Source organism: Mus caroli, unplaced genomic scaffold (assembly GCF_978045245.1).
Source record: "Mus caroli unplaced genomic scaffold, Mus_caroli_1 scaffold_15, whole genome shotgun sequence".
Classification (NCBI taxonomy): Eukaryota; Metazoa; Chordata; class Mammalia; order Rodentia; family Muridae; genus Mus; species Mus caroli.
The window spans coordinates 23,337,800-23,349,829 of record NW_028227270.1 but is presented as its reverse complement, the minus strand read 5'-3'; the positions used below and the strand labels follow the sequence as shown (position 1 = coordinate 23,349,829).

Genomic DNA, 12,030 nt, shown 5'->3' with positions numbered 1-12,030 from the left:
TCTAATGGGTAGGAGGTTTCTTTTTGAAGGGATACAAATGTCCTAGAGTTGGGTATGCTTGATGGCTCCACAACTTTGGGGATCACACTAAAAACATCTGGTTCCATGTGGTGTGCAACTTTATGATGGATGGATGGATATTTCAACCTTTTCAATTCCATTGTAAGAGAAAACAGTAGCCCCCACAGTGTAGGGACATGAGACAAGGTCGACAGAAGCCTCCAAGCTACCGCCATGTTTGGGAGCAATTCTAAAGTGCTTGCCAGCCATGGAGAGAAAGTTGGTCCGAGTACAGTACTTTTGCTTCATCATAAGGAGACACCTTTCAGTGGGACCCGCAATATCAGAGACTCCATACTTCCTTCCACATTGTTTAGAGCCCCTTTGAAGTTACCCCTAGCCTTTCATTTAACTCTTTACCCCATTAACTCGTTACAACTACACTGAGCAGGAGAAATATTCCCCCAGCTTTCTGTATGGGTTGAGGGGGATAACCCCCTACCCTCTATGGAGAGGGGGTGCTGGTGGGAACGTGACAGTGAGTGTGACATCCAGGGCACACTAGGAAAGCACTCTACCACTGAGCTACCCTCTGGCCCTTGTTTTATTTTCCTTGGTTTTGGGTTGGAGACTAGATAGCCAGGTAACTGGCCTCAGATGCTCAATCCTGCCCAGAACTGAGGTTCCTGGCACAAGCCACCATGGCAGCTCTCTTCAGCTTTGAAAGGGAGGCAAGGAGGAACAAAGGGCAAAGATCCTGCCTGCGGGGCAAACTTTTCGGACACCGAAGGTCACACAACCTGTGATAATTCACCCACGTGGGGCGATTGCGCTTAGCAGTGTGTGAGGTTGGCCCACAGCTGAAGGCGCATGGCAGCACCACTAGTAAATGCTTGAGAAACAAACACTAAAAGGGACAGCATTGTCCCCTTAACTTCCTGTCATGTGACACCCAAAGCCTCGGGAAGGTTCTGACACAAACCTCCAGTTCCCTCCATCTGCCTCAGCTAGAGTGTCTTATCGAAAGACTTATCAAAACTACTTTTTTGTACGTTCTTTGCACGTTAGATTTTTCCTAATTAATTGTTTCTACTTCAGATTGCCTCTACTCCCACAAGTGTAACATGGTGAAATCTCACTGCACATGAGCTAGACAGTAAGGACTACAGGCACATAAATGCGGTCCTAACCCAGACTCAGGGCCCTTACACAGTGTGTACAGACAGTGGGACCGTGGCATGGATGGTCAACCATAGGTCATACATGGAGCTCTGATATCTGCAGCAAGTGTGTGAACGTTCACTGTGGCTCTTAGATGAAGAAGAAGGAAAGTATCTCAGGGGGTCACTCAAAGAGATGTGCTAAGGGTGTAGGAAATCAAATGTCCTGGGTATTATACATGCAAGGTTGCGTTTAAGCCTTGGAACAACATTTTATACCTGATTCTCATTACCCCTGTTCTACTGATGGGGAAATGTTGGGAACCGGTTCTAAGGCTGTGTCTTAATTCTGCTCCCAAAGCTGCACTTCCAGACCTGAGGATCCCTGCCCCCAGCTGGCTTCGATTGAATAAAGAATTGCCATACAGCCAATGGCTGGGCAGAAAGACTGAAGCGGTACTTTTAGATTCCCCAAGCTAGGGACAGGGGGACAGTGGGATGGGGGGGGGGGGGGAGGGAGAGAGGGAGAGAGGTGGGGAGGGAGCGAGGGAGGGAAGGAAGGAGGGATAGAGGGATAGTTTGGAGAGAGAGGGAGAGAATTTGAAGAGAGAAGGATCAGATGTAAGAGCTGCAGGAAAGCAAGCAACCAGCCATGTAAGAATTCGGAGGAAGGGTCCTAGCAGCCACTCACTCCCCCATTGGGTCTGGGGTAGTAGAGATGAGATGTTGATTTAGAAAGTTGACTCAGGAAAGTTGGAGAGGAGAATGCATGCTAGCTAGCTGGGGGAGGGGGGATTAGGAATGCCTATCCTTTGAGCTTGTGTGTGTGTGTGTGTGTGTGTGTGTGTGTGTGTGTGTGTACCCGTGCGCATGTCTTTCATTCGAGAATCCAGAGGACTCCTGGGCAGGCAGAGACTAGCGCATGCCCACTGGGAGCTCAGAGCAGGTTAACTAATTCAGGGTTCCAGGAAGTGGCTGAAAGCACGTGACTCGCACAGAGTGGGTAAACTAATTCCTGCTACAAGGAAACGGAAGGTCCAAGTCCGGAGGAGTTGCATAGTTTGTCTGAGATCAGAGAGCTGGAAAATGATAAAACCTGGCCCGAACCCAGGTCCGAACAGTGTCACTGTCTATGTGTTTCCCCCACAGCCCGCTGCTTCAGCTGCAGGGGCATATTTGAAATGCTCACCAAAAATGACATCTTGTCTTTTGATGACATCCTTCTCCTGCCTACTGCAAAAGGAAGGGTCCACCACGAGACTCCAAGACTCCGCTTCAAACTCCTGAGCATCACTGCTGAGGTCGCTCCACAGAGAAGAATCCACAACATCTAGAAAAGAAAGGCCGGAAGTGCGTAAAGCACACATCATGAAGAGATCTTCAAGTACCAGGGTCTCGGGCTCAAACCTGCTAAGGGCACAGAAAGGCCCCAGAGAGAATGATACAGTACAGACCCGAATCATCTGAAAACCAGAAAGACAACTGCCGCCAGAGCAAAGAAGAGCCGTCTCCAACAGGAACTGCACAGGGAGGCTGTGGGATTACTGGCGATGCCTTGGTTTGTTTGGGCTCACTCTACTGGCGTTTTCCTTGGTGACCTTCAGAGCCCGTGCAATGCTTACAGAGTCCTGACTTCACCCGTTTCTTTTGCCTGGGTTATGTTCTACAGTTTACTCAGATCTGAATTTGGACTTGTCCGCTTGATATTACCCAGGACTTGGCAGAACAGAAAGCACAGTGCTAGGCTTGAGTCCCATGAGTACAAACTTTTGAGAAAGAGCTAAACACATGTACACAAACACCTTTCAGGAAAAGAACTACACACACACACACACACACACGAATAAACCTCTCAGGAAAACTAAAGCCTGCTTGCCCCCAACAATCCTCCTTAGAGGTCCCAGCTGGTGGTTGTAAGGATGAAATGACAATAGGCTTTAAGGAGCCAGAATCTCCTCGTCTCTCCACAGTTCTCTCTCCTTCCTATTTGCTGCCTTCATTTATCGAGGCAATCTGGAAACAAAACAAAACAAAACAAAACAAAACAAAACAAAACAAAACAACTGGCCAGGTTGGATTACACCCTACAAAATACACTCCAAAATGCTTTACTTCCCAGAAGTAGCAGGCAAAGGGGTGGGGCCCAGATCACATCTCTCCGTGATCTTAATTAAATATATACTTGAGGAGTCTGCTCCAGTCTCTCAATAGCTGCGGAATGTTTCCAATGATAATGGCACAGTGTAGTTCATTCTTTTAATTCTATCCACCTCTTAAGAACGTGTTGCTGATAATCTCACTCCTGATCGTGTCCCTCGAGACTAGGTTGTCCTTTCTAACACCTTTTACTGAATTTGTCTTTGACACTTCACACATGTATAAAAGACATTCTCAGTCCCCTCTCCTCGATTTCCCCATCCCTTAGCCTTCCTAACAAATCACTTTCCCACATTCAGGTATTTCTGAGATCGTTAAGAAAAGTAGACTCTACATCAAGTAGATGCCATACGACTTCTAAAAGAACAACAGAAAGCTGAAAGGTTGCCTTATAGGTAAAGCGTTTGGTATGTAAGGGTGAGGACCAGAGTTTAGATCCTCCGGAAACCAAGCAAAAGCCAGCCAGGCATGGCAGCCTCCTGTAATCCCAGGACTTGGGAGGCAGAGATAGGTGATGCCTAAGGATGAGCTAACTGCCTGGATTTATCCAGAATCGATGAACTCTGGGATTGAGAGATCCTGCCTCAATCAATAACACCGAGAGTGATTAAAAAAAAAAAAAAACCCAGCATCAGTGCCAGGCCTCCACATGTTCTCTTATCCACACATGTATACACTCACACATGTTAACATGCATATACACATGTGTATGCCACACACATTCATAAACATAAGAAAAAGAATAAAGTAATACATCTTATTTCTTGTGCAGAATACCTCTGTCAGTTAAATGCTCATAGAGACCGAGGATCATACAAACATCTCACCTTCCATCATGAATGACTCCGTGGAAGGAGAAGAGCCCATAGACTGGAACAACTCATCGGAATGAGACCTGCTTCTCCAGCTGTTACTGTCACCCTCAGACTCCAAGGATGTCACTGCCCTCCTGAAGCTGGGAGAAGGAGGGGGACGCTAGTTAGCCCCAGCCACCATCCAGGACCATGAAAGTGAAGCAGCATGCAGAGCCTCACCTTTCCAAAGTGGTGCCGGGGACACTTCTGGACAGTGGATGCACCTGCCCCGCAAATTCCTTCCTTCCAGCAGGCAGTCCGATGGGCATGGAGGAAGAAGGGTGCAAGGAGAGCCCAGGTGCTGGGACGTCTCTGACTGAAGAGCCTGGAATTACAGTAGACACTTCATGTGCTAGCACACCATTTACAAGCAAAGAAAGTCAGAGATGTCCACACAGGTAAACCCTCAAGCAGCCACTTCTACAGTGGTGTGGCCCAGTCTAGAAACCGGTCTGTCTGCCATTTCCTGGCATTTTTCAGATGTCCCTTCCTTTTCTCACCCTTCCAACACCCATGCTGCAGGACTACTTCCACACCTTCCTTGGAGACTGTGGATGTCTGGGGTGACCCAAGCAAACAGGTGAATGGAATGGGGAAGCAAAGGCCAACTTTCCCATAAACCACTGCGTGTACTCCTCCAAGCCAGCTTTAAGTAGACGCAAGGTGTTATTAGCTCTGCTGGCAAAATGCATATGGAGTGTGTAAACAAGGATGTCCACCCAGAGAGCAGCTCAGGGGAAAGGAATGATGGTGGGGAGTCTACTCCTTATGGAGCAAGACTCTCAGGCAAACAGAGCCCAAAGCCCAGCCTGGCCCTTCTCTCTCATATACTGACAACAAGAGGGCATCAATACATTTACATTTGGTTTGAGCTATAAACAACTCAGGATGCTTCAGCCCCTTTGGATTATAGCTATGGAGTACACAGTGTAGCTATGGAGTACACAGTGTAGCTATGGAGTACACAGTGTAGATATCGAGTACACAGTGTAGCTATGGAGTACACAGTGTAGATATCGAGTACACAGTGTAGCTATGGAGTACACAGTGTAGATATCGAGTACACAGTGTAGCTATGGAGTACACAGTGTAGCTATGGAGTGCACAGTGTAGCTATCGAGTATACCATTTGGACACAAAAAGAGAATGTTTACAAAGGTTCCAGGATGTAACAAGGGAATGTATCTCTGCTTTAGTCTCATGAATTTCACATAAAGAGGAGGAATAGATGACTGGAAATGTCTAAATTCTAAGCTTCCTTTCAGTCACCCATTTAACCTCACGGCAATAAGAAGCCATCTCAGAAGTGATTTCAAAAGATGTTTAGGGCCAAAGCAAGGGGCTGAGTGGCAAGAGAGCTCAAACCAACTAGCATAACAACACACCCCAAAGCATATCACCATGACTTAGCACACTTAATTGTCACCACCAAAGTGGTCTTCAAGATGTCAGTTATATTTTGCTACAGCGTGGAACTTAGAAGTGACCAGGCACTTAAAATACCTGCAATTCAGCACGCAAAGCAACTGAAGAAATACAAGATAACAGAAGAAATGACAAAGTCCCTCACGATAAAGGAAGTGTTTTTCAAACTGAGGATCTATTAGCGTGACTGGCTCCTGTGTGTGACACTGGGAAGTGTCAAAGGCCACTGATTGTTTTCAAGAGAAACTATTTAAACCTCGGCAGCATATAATTAAAACAACAACAGAGTCACCAACTTTAGAAATATACAAATAAAACATCAGCACGCTTTACAACTTCTGTATCACACTGAAGGTGCTAATGAGACTCCAACCTCACACACAACCAATCCAAGCATAGGGTCTCCGTAACACTGGCCACAGGGACCAGCAAGAACGGACAGATTCCAAAGCCAAGGGCTTCTTTCCCACTAAACATTGTAACTCTTAAGGAGATTTTAGCATGCGAGTACATGCTATTATTATGAAAGCATAAAAATCATTTAATCCATTTAATACAGTGCCTCTGTTTGCCCCAAAATTATTCAATCAATACCCTATCCTCCAATAAAAAGCATTAGAATTGAGACCACCAGGTTACACTGTTTCCATACAATCCCTGTATGATACACAGACCATGCCCTGTATACAGTGCAGAACCTTTAGGGCTGACCTAGACCTTTATATTCTTCTTCACTTCTTTACATGGCTAAAACTTATGTCATGCATATGTTATAAAGAAGAAATAACTGGACCAATGAGAAAACAGCAGCCAGAGGCCGTTTTCCCACAGAAAAAGCGTGGTGCACATTGCACTTGTTTAAGTTCTTGTCATTTCCCACATCACTTACTTCCAAGGATGCTCTGTGGTTTGTTCTTGTTGTATTTCTCTTGGAATTTCTAGTAAAAGAAATATTAGAAACTCATAAATTAAGACCAAAGCACCATTGGGTTACAAGAATGGACAAGGGGTTTCTTATCTGCTAGGATTATCTGCTTCATATTCATTATCTTATTTGTTTCAAAGAAGAATTCAAAGCAAAAGACAGTAAACAGGACAAGAAGTACAGTGTGATGACAACGAAACGTGCAAGAAGGAACGAGGATGAGCCTAGTGAACACTTGGCGCTCATAAGGCTCAGGACAACCAGCATACACAGCGCATGCACACAGACCCTGAGCAGCCAGCATACACAGCGCATGCGCATAGACCCTGAGTACCCAGCATAAACAGCGCATGCGCATAGACCCTGGGGCAAGTGTCCTACGGACACTGCCTTGTTTTTCTTTGTATCTCTGTGTCATCACCTTTTACAACAACACTCAACTGTGTTAGTTAATGCACAGCTCTGTGACAAGGCCCCTCTGTCTCTTCCATACTACAGGAGCATCCTGCTCAAACTTGCACACATTCCACACATGACTGTGGAGTGGCAGTAAAAGGACTGGAATCACAACTGCCTTTACCTTTGTGACCCCATTCCCAATACGCATCCTAGCTCCATGCCTCCAGATCGGCTCTCAGCCACAGTGGTGCTCCCAGGGAACGTGCTAGAACTATCTCTCCCCAGGAGCCACCCAGACCTCCAGAATCTGAAAATCTGAGAGGGTTTCTAAAAGTTGAGATTGTTACAGTCTTCCAGATAATTCTGATTGTGGCTATCTGAGAATACTGCCTCACCTGCACGTCTCACAGAACACAAGCAGATCTTCTCTCTATTGTTAAAAGTAAATATCTAGATAAACAGTCATACACTCTGAGCATGCGTTACCACGGCAACAATCCTATTTGAAGTAAATCCAACAGCAATAAGAGTTCAGTGTCTGGCAGCAGATGATGCGAGCAAGCAAGGCACAGAGCACTGCAGTGACTGGGAGGTTGGTTACCTTGGTACACGGAGGCACAGCATCTTTGCAGCCCTTGTGTGTGTTTGCCTTACAGTCTGAAATGAAAGACACAAAAGTTTCCATCGGACTTAAATGACTCTGAAGTGAGATCACATCATGCTTTTATGGGTCACTATAAAAACGACACAAAGAAGAACACATTTTTAAGAAGCCAAATACTTAAATGAGGCATCGCTCCGCATAAGCATCGGCACACATGGGAACTTTGAGCTCCGTGGAGATATTTCTCGTCGTCTATATTTATCTTGTAAATTATAAAGCCTGCAGTTGTGTATACTGGACACCTCTGGGTCTACCCGAGAGCTCACTTCCTGTTCTATACACTGTGTCCTCGGGGGTTTCTAAGGCTTTCCTGGTAGCAACCTTCAACTTTAGCACCAGGCAAACTGCCTTGGAGGATGGGGAGAAATAAGCTTACAATAATGCTGACAGGGGAGAAAATAGCACTGTCCGCTTCAACAGGAATTCCTATTAGCAAGAAACGGGGGCCTAGAGAGATGGCTTAAGTTATCAGCACACACTGCCCTTGCCAAGGACTGGAATTCAGTTCCCAGAACCCACATCTAGTGGCTCACAACCCCTTATAAGTCTAACCCCAGAGGATCCAACACACTTTTCTAGCCCCTGCCAGCAACTGCACCCACACATACACATGCCCCTCCCCAACAGCCCCATATATGTATATACAATTTAAAAGAAAAACAAATCTTTAAAAAGGAAAGAGACTGAAAGCAGGAAAATCATATGAGAACAGTTTACCACTTGCTCATGTGGCCTCGTGTCTCCGGAGGAAGGTAGGACAAGCTTTCTGCCCAGCGGGACAGAGACCAGGCTGTCTCCATGTACACAGGCATCCATGGGGCCTGTAGACTGAAGGCTGGCACATTCCTTTTCTGGCCTACTTCCCCTTCCTTGCCATCCTCACATCACACACCCCTACCCTGCATCTCCCAAGAGGAGCCCATATTCTGTACCTGGATTGTCTTTGGGAATTGGTCCATAAAAACCCTATTTCAGCCCACCAAAGCCACACTGCAGAAGAGCAGCCCATTGTGAACCAGGCAGGAAGCTGAGAGCTGAGCCCCAAACTGTCCTTCAGTGGTCCTAAAGGGCATTTCAGCCGGGGGCCTAATACCAATGAGCAGAGCAAGGCAGCTTTGTATGCTGGCTCCCCACACAAACATTGAAATCCAGCGTCTTTTCTCTTATTCCCAACCAGGAATAGGAAAGGAAAGGAAAGGAAAGGAAAGGAAAGGAAAGGAAAGGAAAGGAAAGGAAAGGAAAGGAAAGGAAAGAAGAGGAGAGGAGAGGGGAGGGGAGGGGAAGGGAGAGGAGGGGGGGAGAGAGGAGAGGAGAGGGGAGGGGGGGAGAGGGGAGGAGGGGGGAGAGGAGGAGAGGGAGGGGAGGGGAGAGGAGGGGAGGGGTGGGAAAGCAGAGATTATGAGACCCCACTGAACAAACTCACAGGAAGAGCCATCTACTGGGCCTCAGGCACAGAGACAGAGATGGAAAGTGAGGATATTTAAAATGTGCCTCTGTGGTCAACATGTAGAAGAATGTAAATTGATCCATTCTTATTTCCTTGTACAAAGCTCAAGTCTAAGTGGATCAAGGAACTCCACATAAAACCAGATGCACTGAATCTAATAAAGAGAAAGTGGGGAAAAGCCTCGAACACATGGGCACAGGGGAAAAGTTCCTAAACACCAATGGCTTGTGCTCTAAGACCAAGAATCAACAAATGGGACCTCATAAAATTAAAAGCTTCTGTAAGGCAAAGGACACTGTCAATAGGACAAAACGGCAACCAACTGATTGGGAAAAGATTTTTACCAATCCTACATCCAATAGAGGGCTAATATCCAATACATACAAAGAATTCAAGAAGTTAGACTCCAGAGAACCAAATAACTCTATTTTAAAAATGGGGAACAGAGCTAAGTAGAGAATTCTCAACTGAGGAAACTATAATGGCTGAGAAGCACCCAAAGAAATGTTCAACATCCTTAGTCATCAGGGAAATGCAAATCAAAACAACCCTGAGATTCCACCTCACACAAGTCAGAATGGCTAAAAAATCAAAAACTCGGGTGACAGCAGATGCTGGTGAGGATGTGGAGAAAGAGGAACACTCCTCCATTGCTGGTGGGATTGCAAGCTGGTACAACCACTCTGGAAATCAGTCTGGCGGTTCCTCAGAAAATTGGACATAGTATACTACCTGTGGACCCAGCTATACCAACTCCTGGGCATATACCCAGAAGATGCTCCACCATGTAATAAGAACATATGCTCCACTATGTTCATAGCAGCCATATTTTTAATAGCCAGAAGCTAGAAACAACCCAGATGTTCCTCAACAGAGGATGGATATAGAAAATGTGGTACATTTACACAATGGAATACTACTACTCAGCTATTAAAAACAGTGACTTCATGAATTTTGCAGGCAAATGGATGGAACTTGAAAATATCATCCTGAGTGAGGCAACTCAGATACAAAAGAACACACACGGTATGCACTCACTGATGAGTGGATATTAGCCCCAAAGTTTGGAATACCCAAGATTCAATTCACAGACCATATGAAGCCTAAGAAGAAGGAAGATTAAAATGTGGATGCTTCAGTGCTTTTTAGAAGGGGGAACAAAATACTCACAGGAGGAAATAGGGAGACAAAGTGTTGAGGAGAAACTGAAGGAAAGGCCATCCAGAGACTGCCCCACCTGGATATCCATCCCATATACAGTCACCAAACCCGGATGCTATTGTGGATACCGGGAAGGGCTTGCTGTCAGGAGCCTGATAAAGCTGTCTTCTGAGAGACCCTGCCAGAGCCTGACAAATACAGAGGTGGATGCTCGCAGTCATCATGGATTGAGCATGGGGTCCCTAACAGAGGAGTTGGAGAAAGGACTGAAGCTGAGAGGGTTTGCAGCCCTATTAGGGGAGCAACAGTGTCAACAGGGAAGAGCCCGGGAGCTCATAGGGACTGGACCACCAATCAAAGAGTACACATGGAGGGACCCATGGGTCTGGCCGCATATGTGGCAGAGGATGGCCTTGTTGGACATCAGCGGGAGGAGCTGCCCTTGGACTTGAGGGTGTTCAATGCCCCAGTGTAGGGGAATGCCAAGGCAGGAAGATAGGAGTGGATTGGTGGGTGTGGGAGCACCCTCATAGAGGCAGGGGGAAGGGGATGTGATAGGGTGTTTCTGAAGGGGAGACCTGGAAAGGGGAAAACATTTGAAATGTAAAAAAAGAAAATATCCAATAAAAAAGAAAGAAAGAAAAGTAAATGAATAAAATGTGCCTATAATAAGACAGAAGAAAGAGGGTTCCATGAAATCCAACCTGGGGGCATGGAAAAAGAAAAGGCTGTGGGCGGGCCAGCTGGATGAAAGGAAGTGGAGCTTTGTGAGACAGACAGACTGCAAGAATGATGAAATGATACATGCCATAGACACACGCTGACAATATCCATGTGATAGAACATTTAAAAGTATTCTGGCATATAGGCAGAGGGAAGGGAGTTAATAACCAAGGACACAAGGCACACAGGCCCCAGATTCTCCCGCAGTAACAATAAATGCTCAACTGTATTGGACCTTGCAGACAGAAGCTTAAAGGGAAAGACTTTGGAGTATGGTTTCATTTAGCCAGATAGATTGCATTTTGAGGGTGAAACAAACAAAGTGCATAAAGGTTTCCATAAGCTGCCTCATCACATCCTAGCCTGAGAAAGAATGGGGAATAAAGACTGAAGAATGGGTTGACAGGAGGTCTTTAGTTTTTTCCTTAAGATTTCTTTTTCTTTTTAGTTATGTCTATGAGTCTGTACATGGGGATGCTCAATCGAGTGAAGGTGCCCACGAAGACATCAAGATCCCCTGGAGCTGGAGTTACAGGTGGTTGAATGCTGTCCAGTGTGGGTTCTGTAACCAAACTCCAGTCCTCTGCCAGAGCGACATCTGCTTAGTCACCCAGCTTTCTCTCTAGCCTAAAAGTAAGCAGTGACCCAGGCAAAGGCAAACAGAAAGCCCTTGGGCTCGGTGATTCGGGGACCAGGAGTTTCAAGTCAACCTTGGCTACATAGTAAGTTTGAGGATAGCCTGAGCTATGAGAATAAGGGACTTTAGCACACAAAACAAAGGAAGGAAGGAAGGAAGGAAGGAAGGAAGGAAGGAAGGAAGGAAGGAAGGAAGGAAGGAAGGAAGGAAGGAAGGGAAGGAAGGGCAGAAAGAAGCAAGGAAGGGAGGGCAGAAAATGAAGGAGGGAGAATGGTTTCAAAGCCATTGTAAGTATACACAGAGAAGTAAACCAAAACACTGAATTGCTCCTGAAACAGTCAAGTCAATTCCTGAAATGCTCAGCCTGCAATATAAGAAAGAATGCAGTAATGCAACAATTGGATATATTAACAGAGAGGAGAAGGAGGCTCACATAAGGAAGAAAAACTGTATTAAATTATGAGCCCCACACAGCCAT

The 12,030-nt window shown here is 46.0% G+C and overlaps 1 protein-coding gene across 3 annotated transcripts in view; it reads right to left on the bottom strand.

The window, feature by feature from the left end:
* Arhgef28 (Rho guanine nucleotide exchange factor 28) overlaps positions 1-12,030 on the bottom strand; it is a 307,219-nt gene that overhangs the window by 73,088 nt on the left and 222,101 nt on the right. For all 3 annotated transcript variants that reach the window (XM_029468326.2, XM_021180313.3, XM_029468327.2), the window contains 5 exons: positions 7,522-7,577; positions 6,486-6,534; positions 4,352-4,496; positions 4,145-4,272; positions 2,350-2,490 (listed from right to left, as the gene is read on the bottom strand). In XM_029468326.2, coding sequence (XP_029324186.1) covers positions 2,350-2,490; positions 4,145-4,272; positions 4,352-4,496; positions 6,486-6,534; positions 7,522-7,577 — 519 coding nt within the window. The remainder of the gene's footprint in view (positions 1-2,349; positions 2,491-4,144; positions 4,273-4,351; positions 4,497-6,485; positions 6,535-7,521; positions 7,578-12,030) is intronic.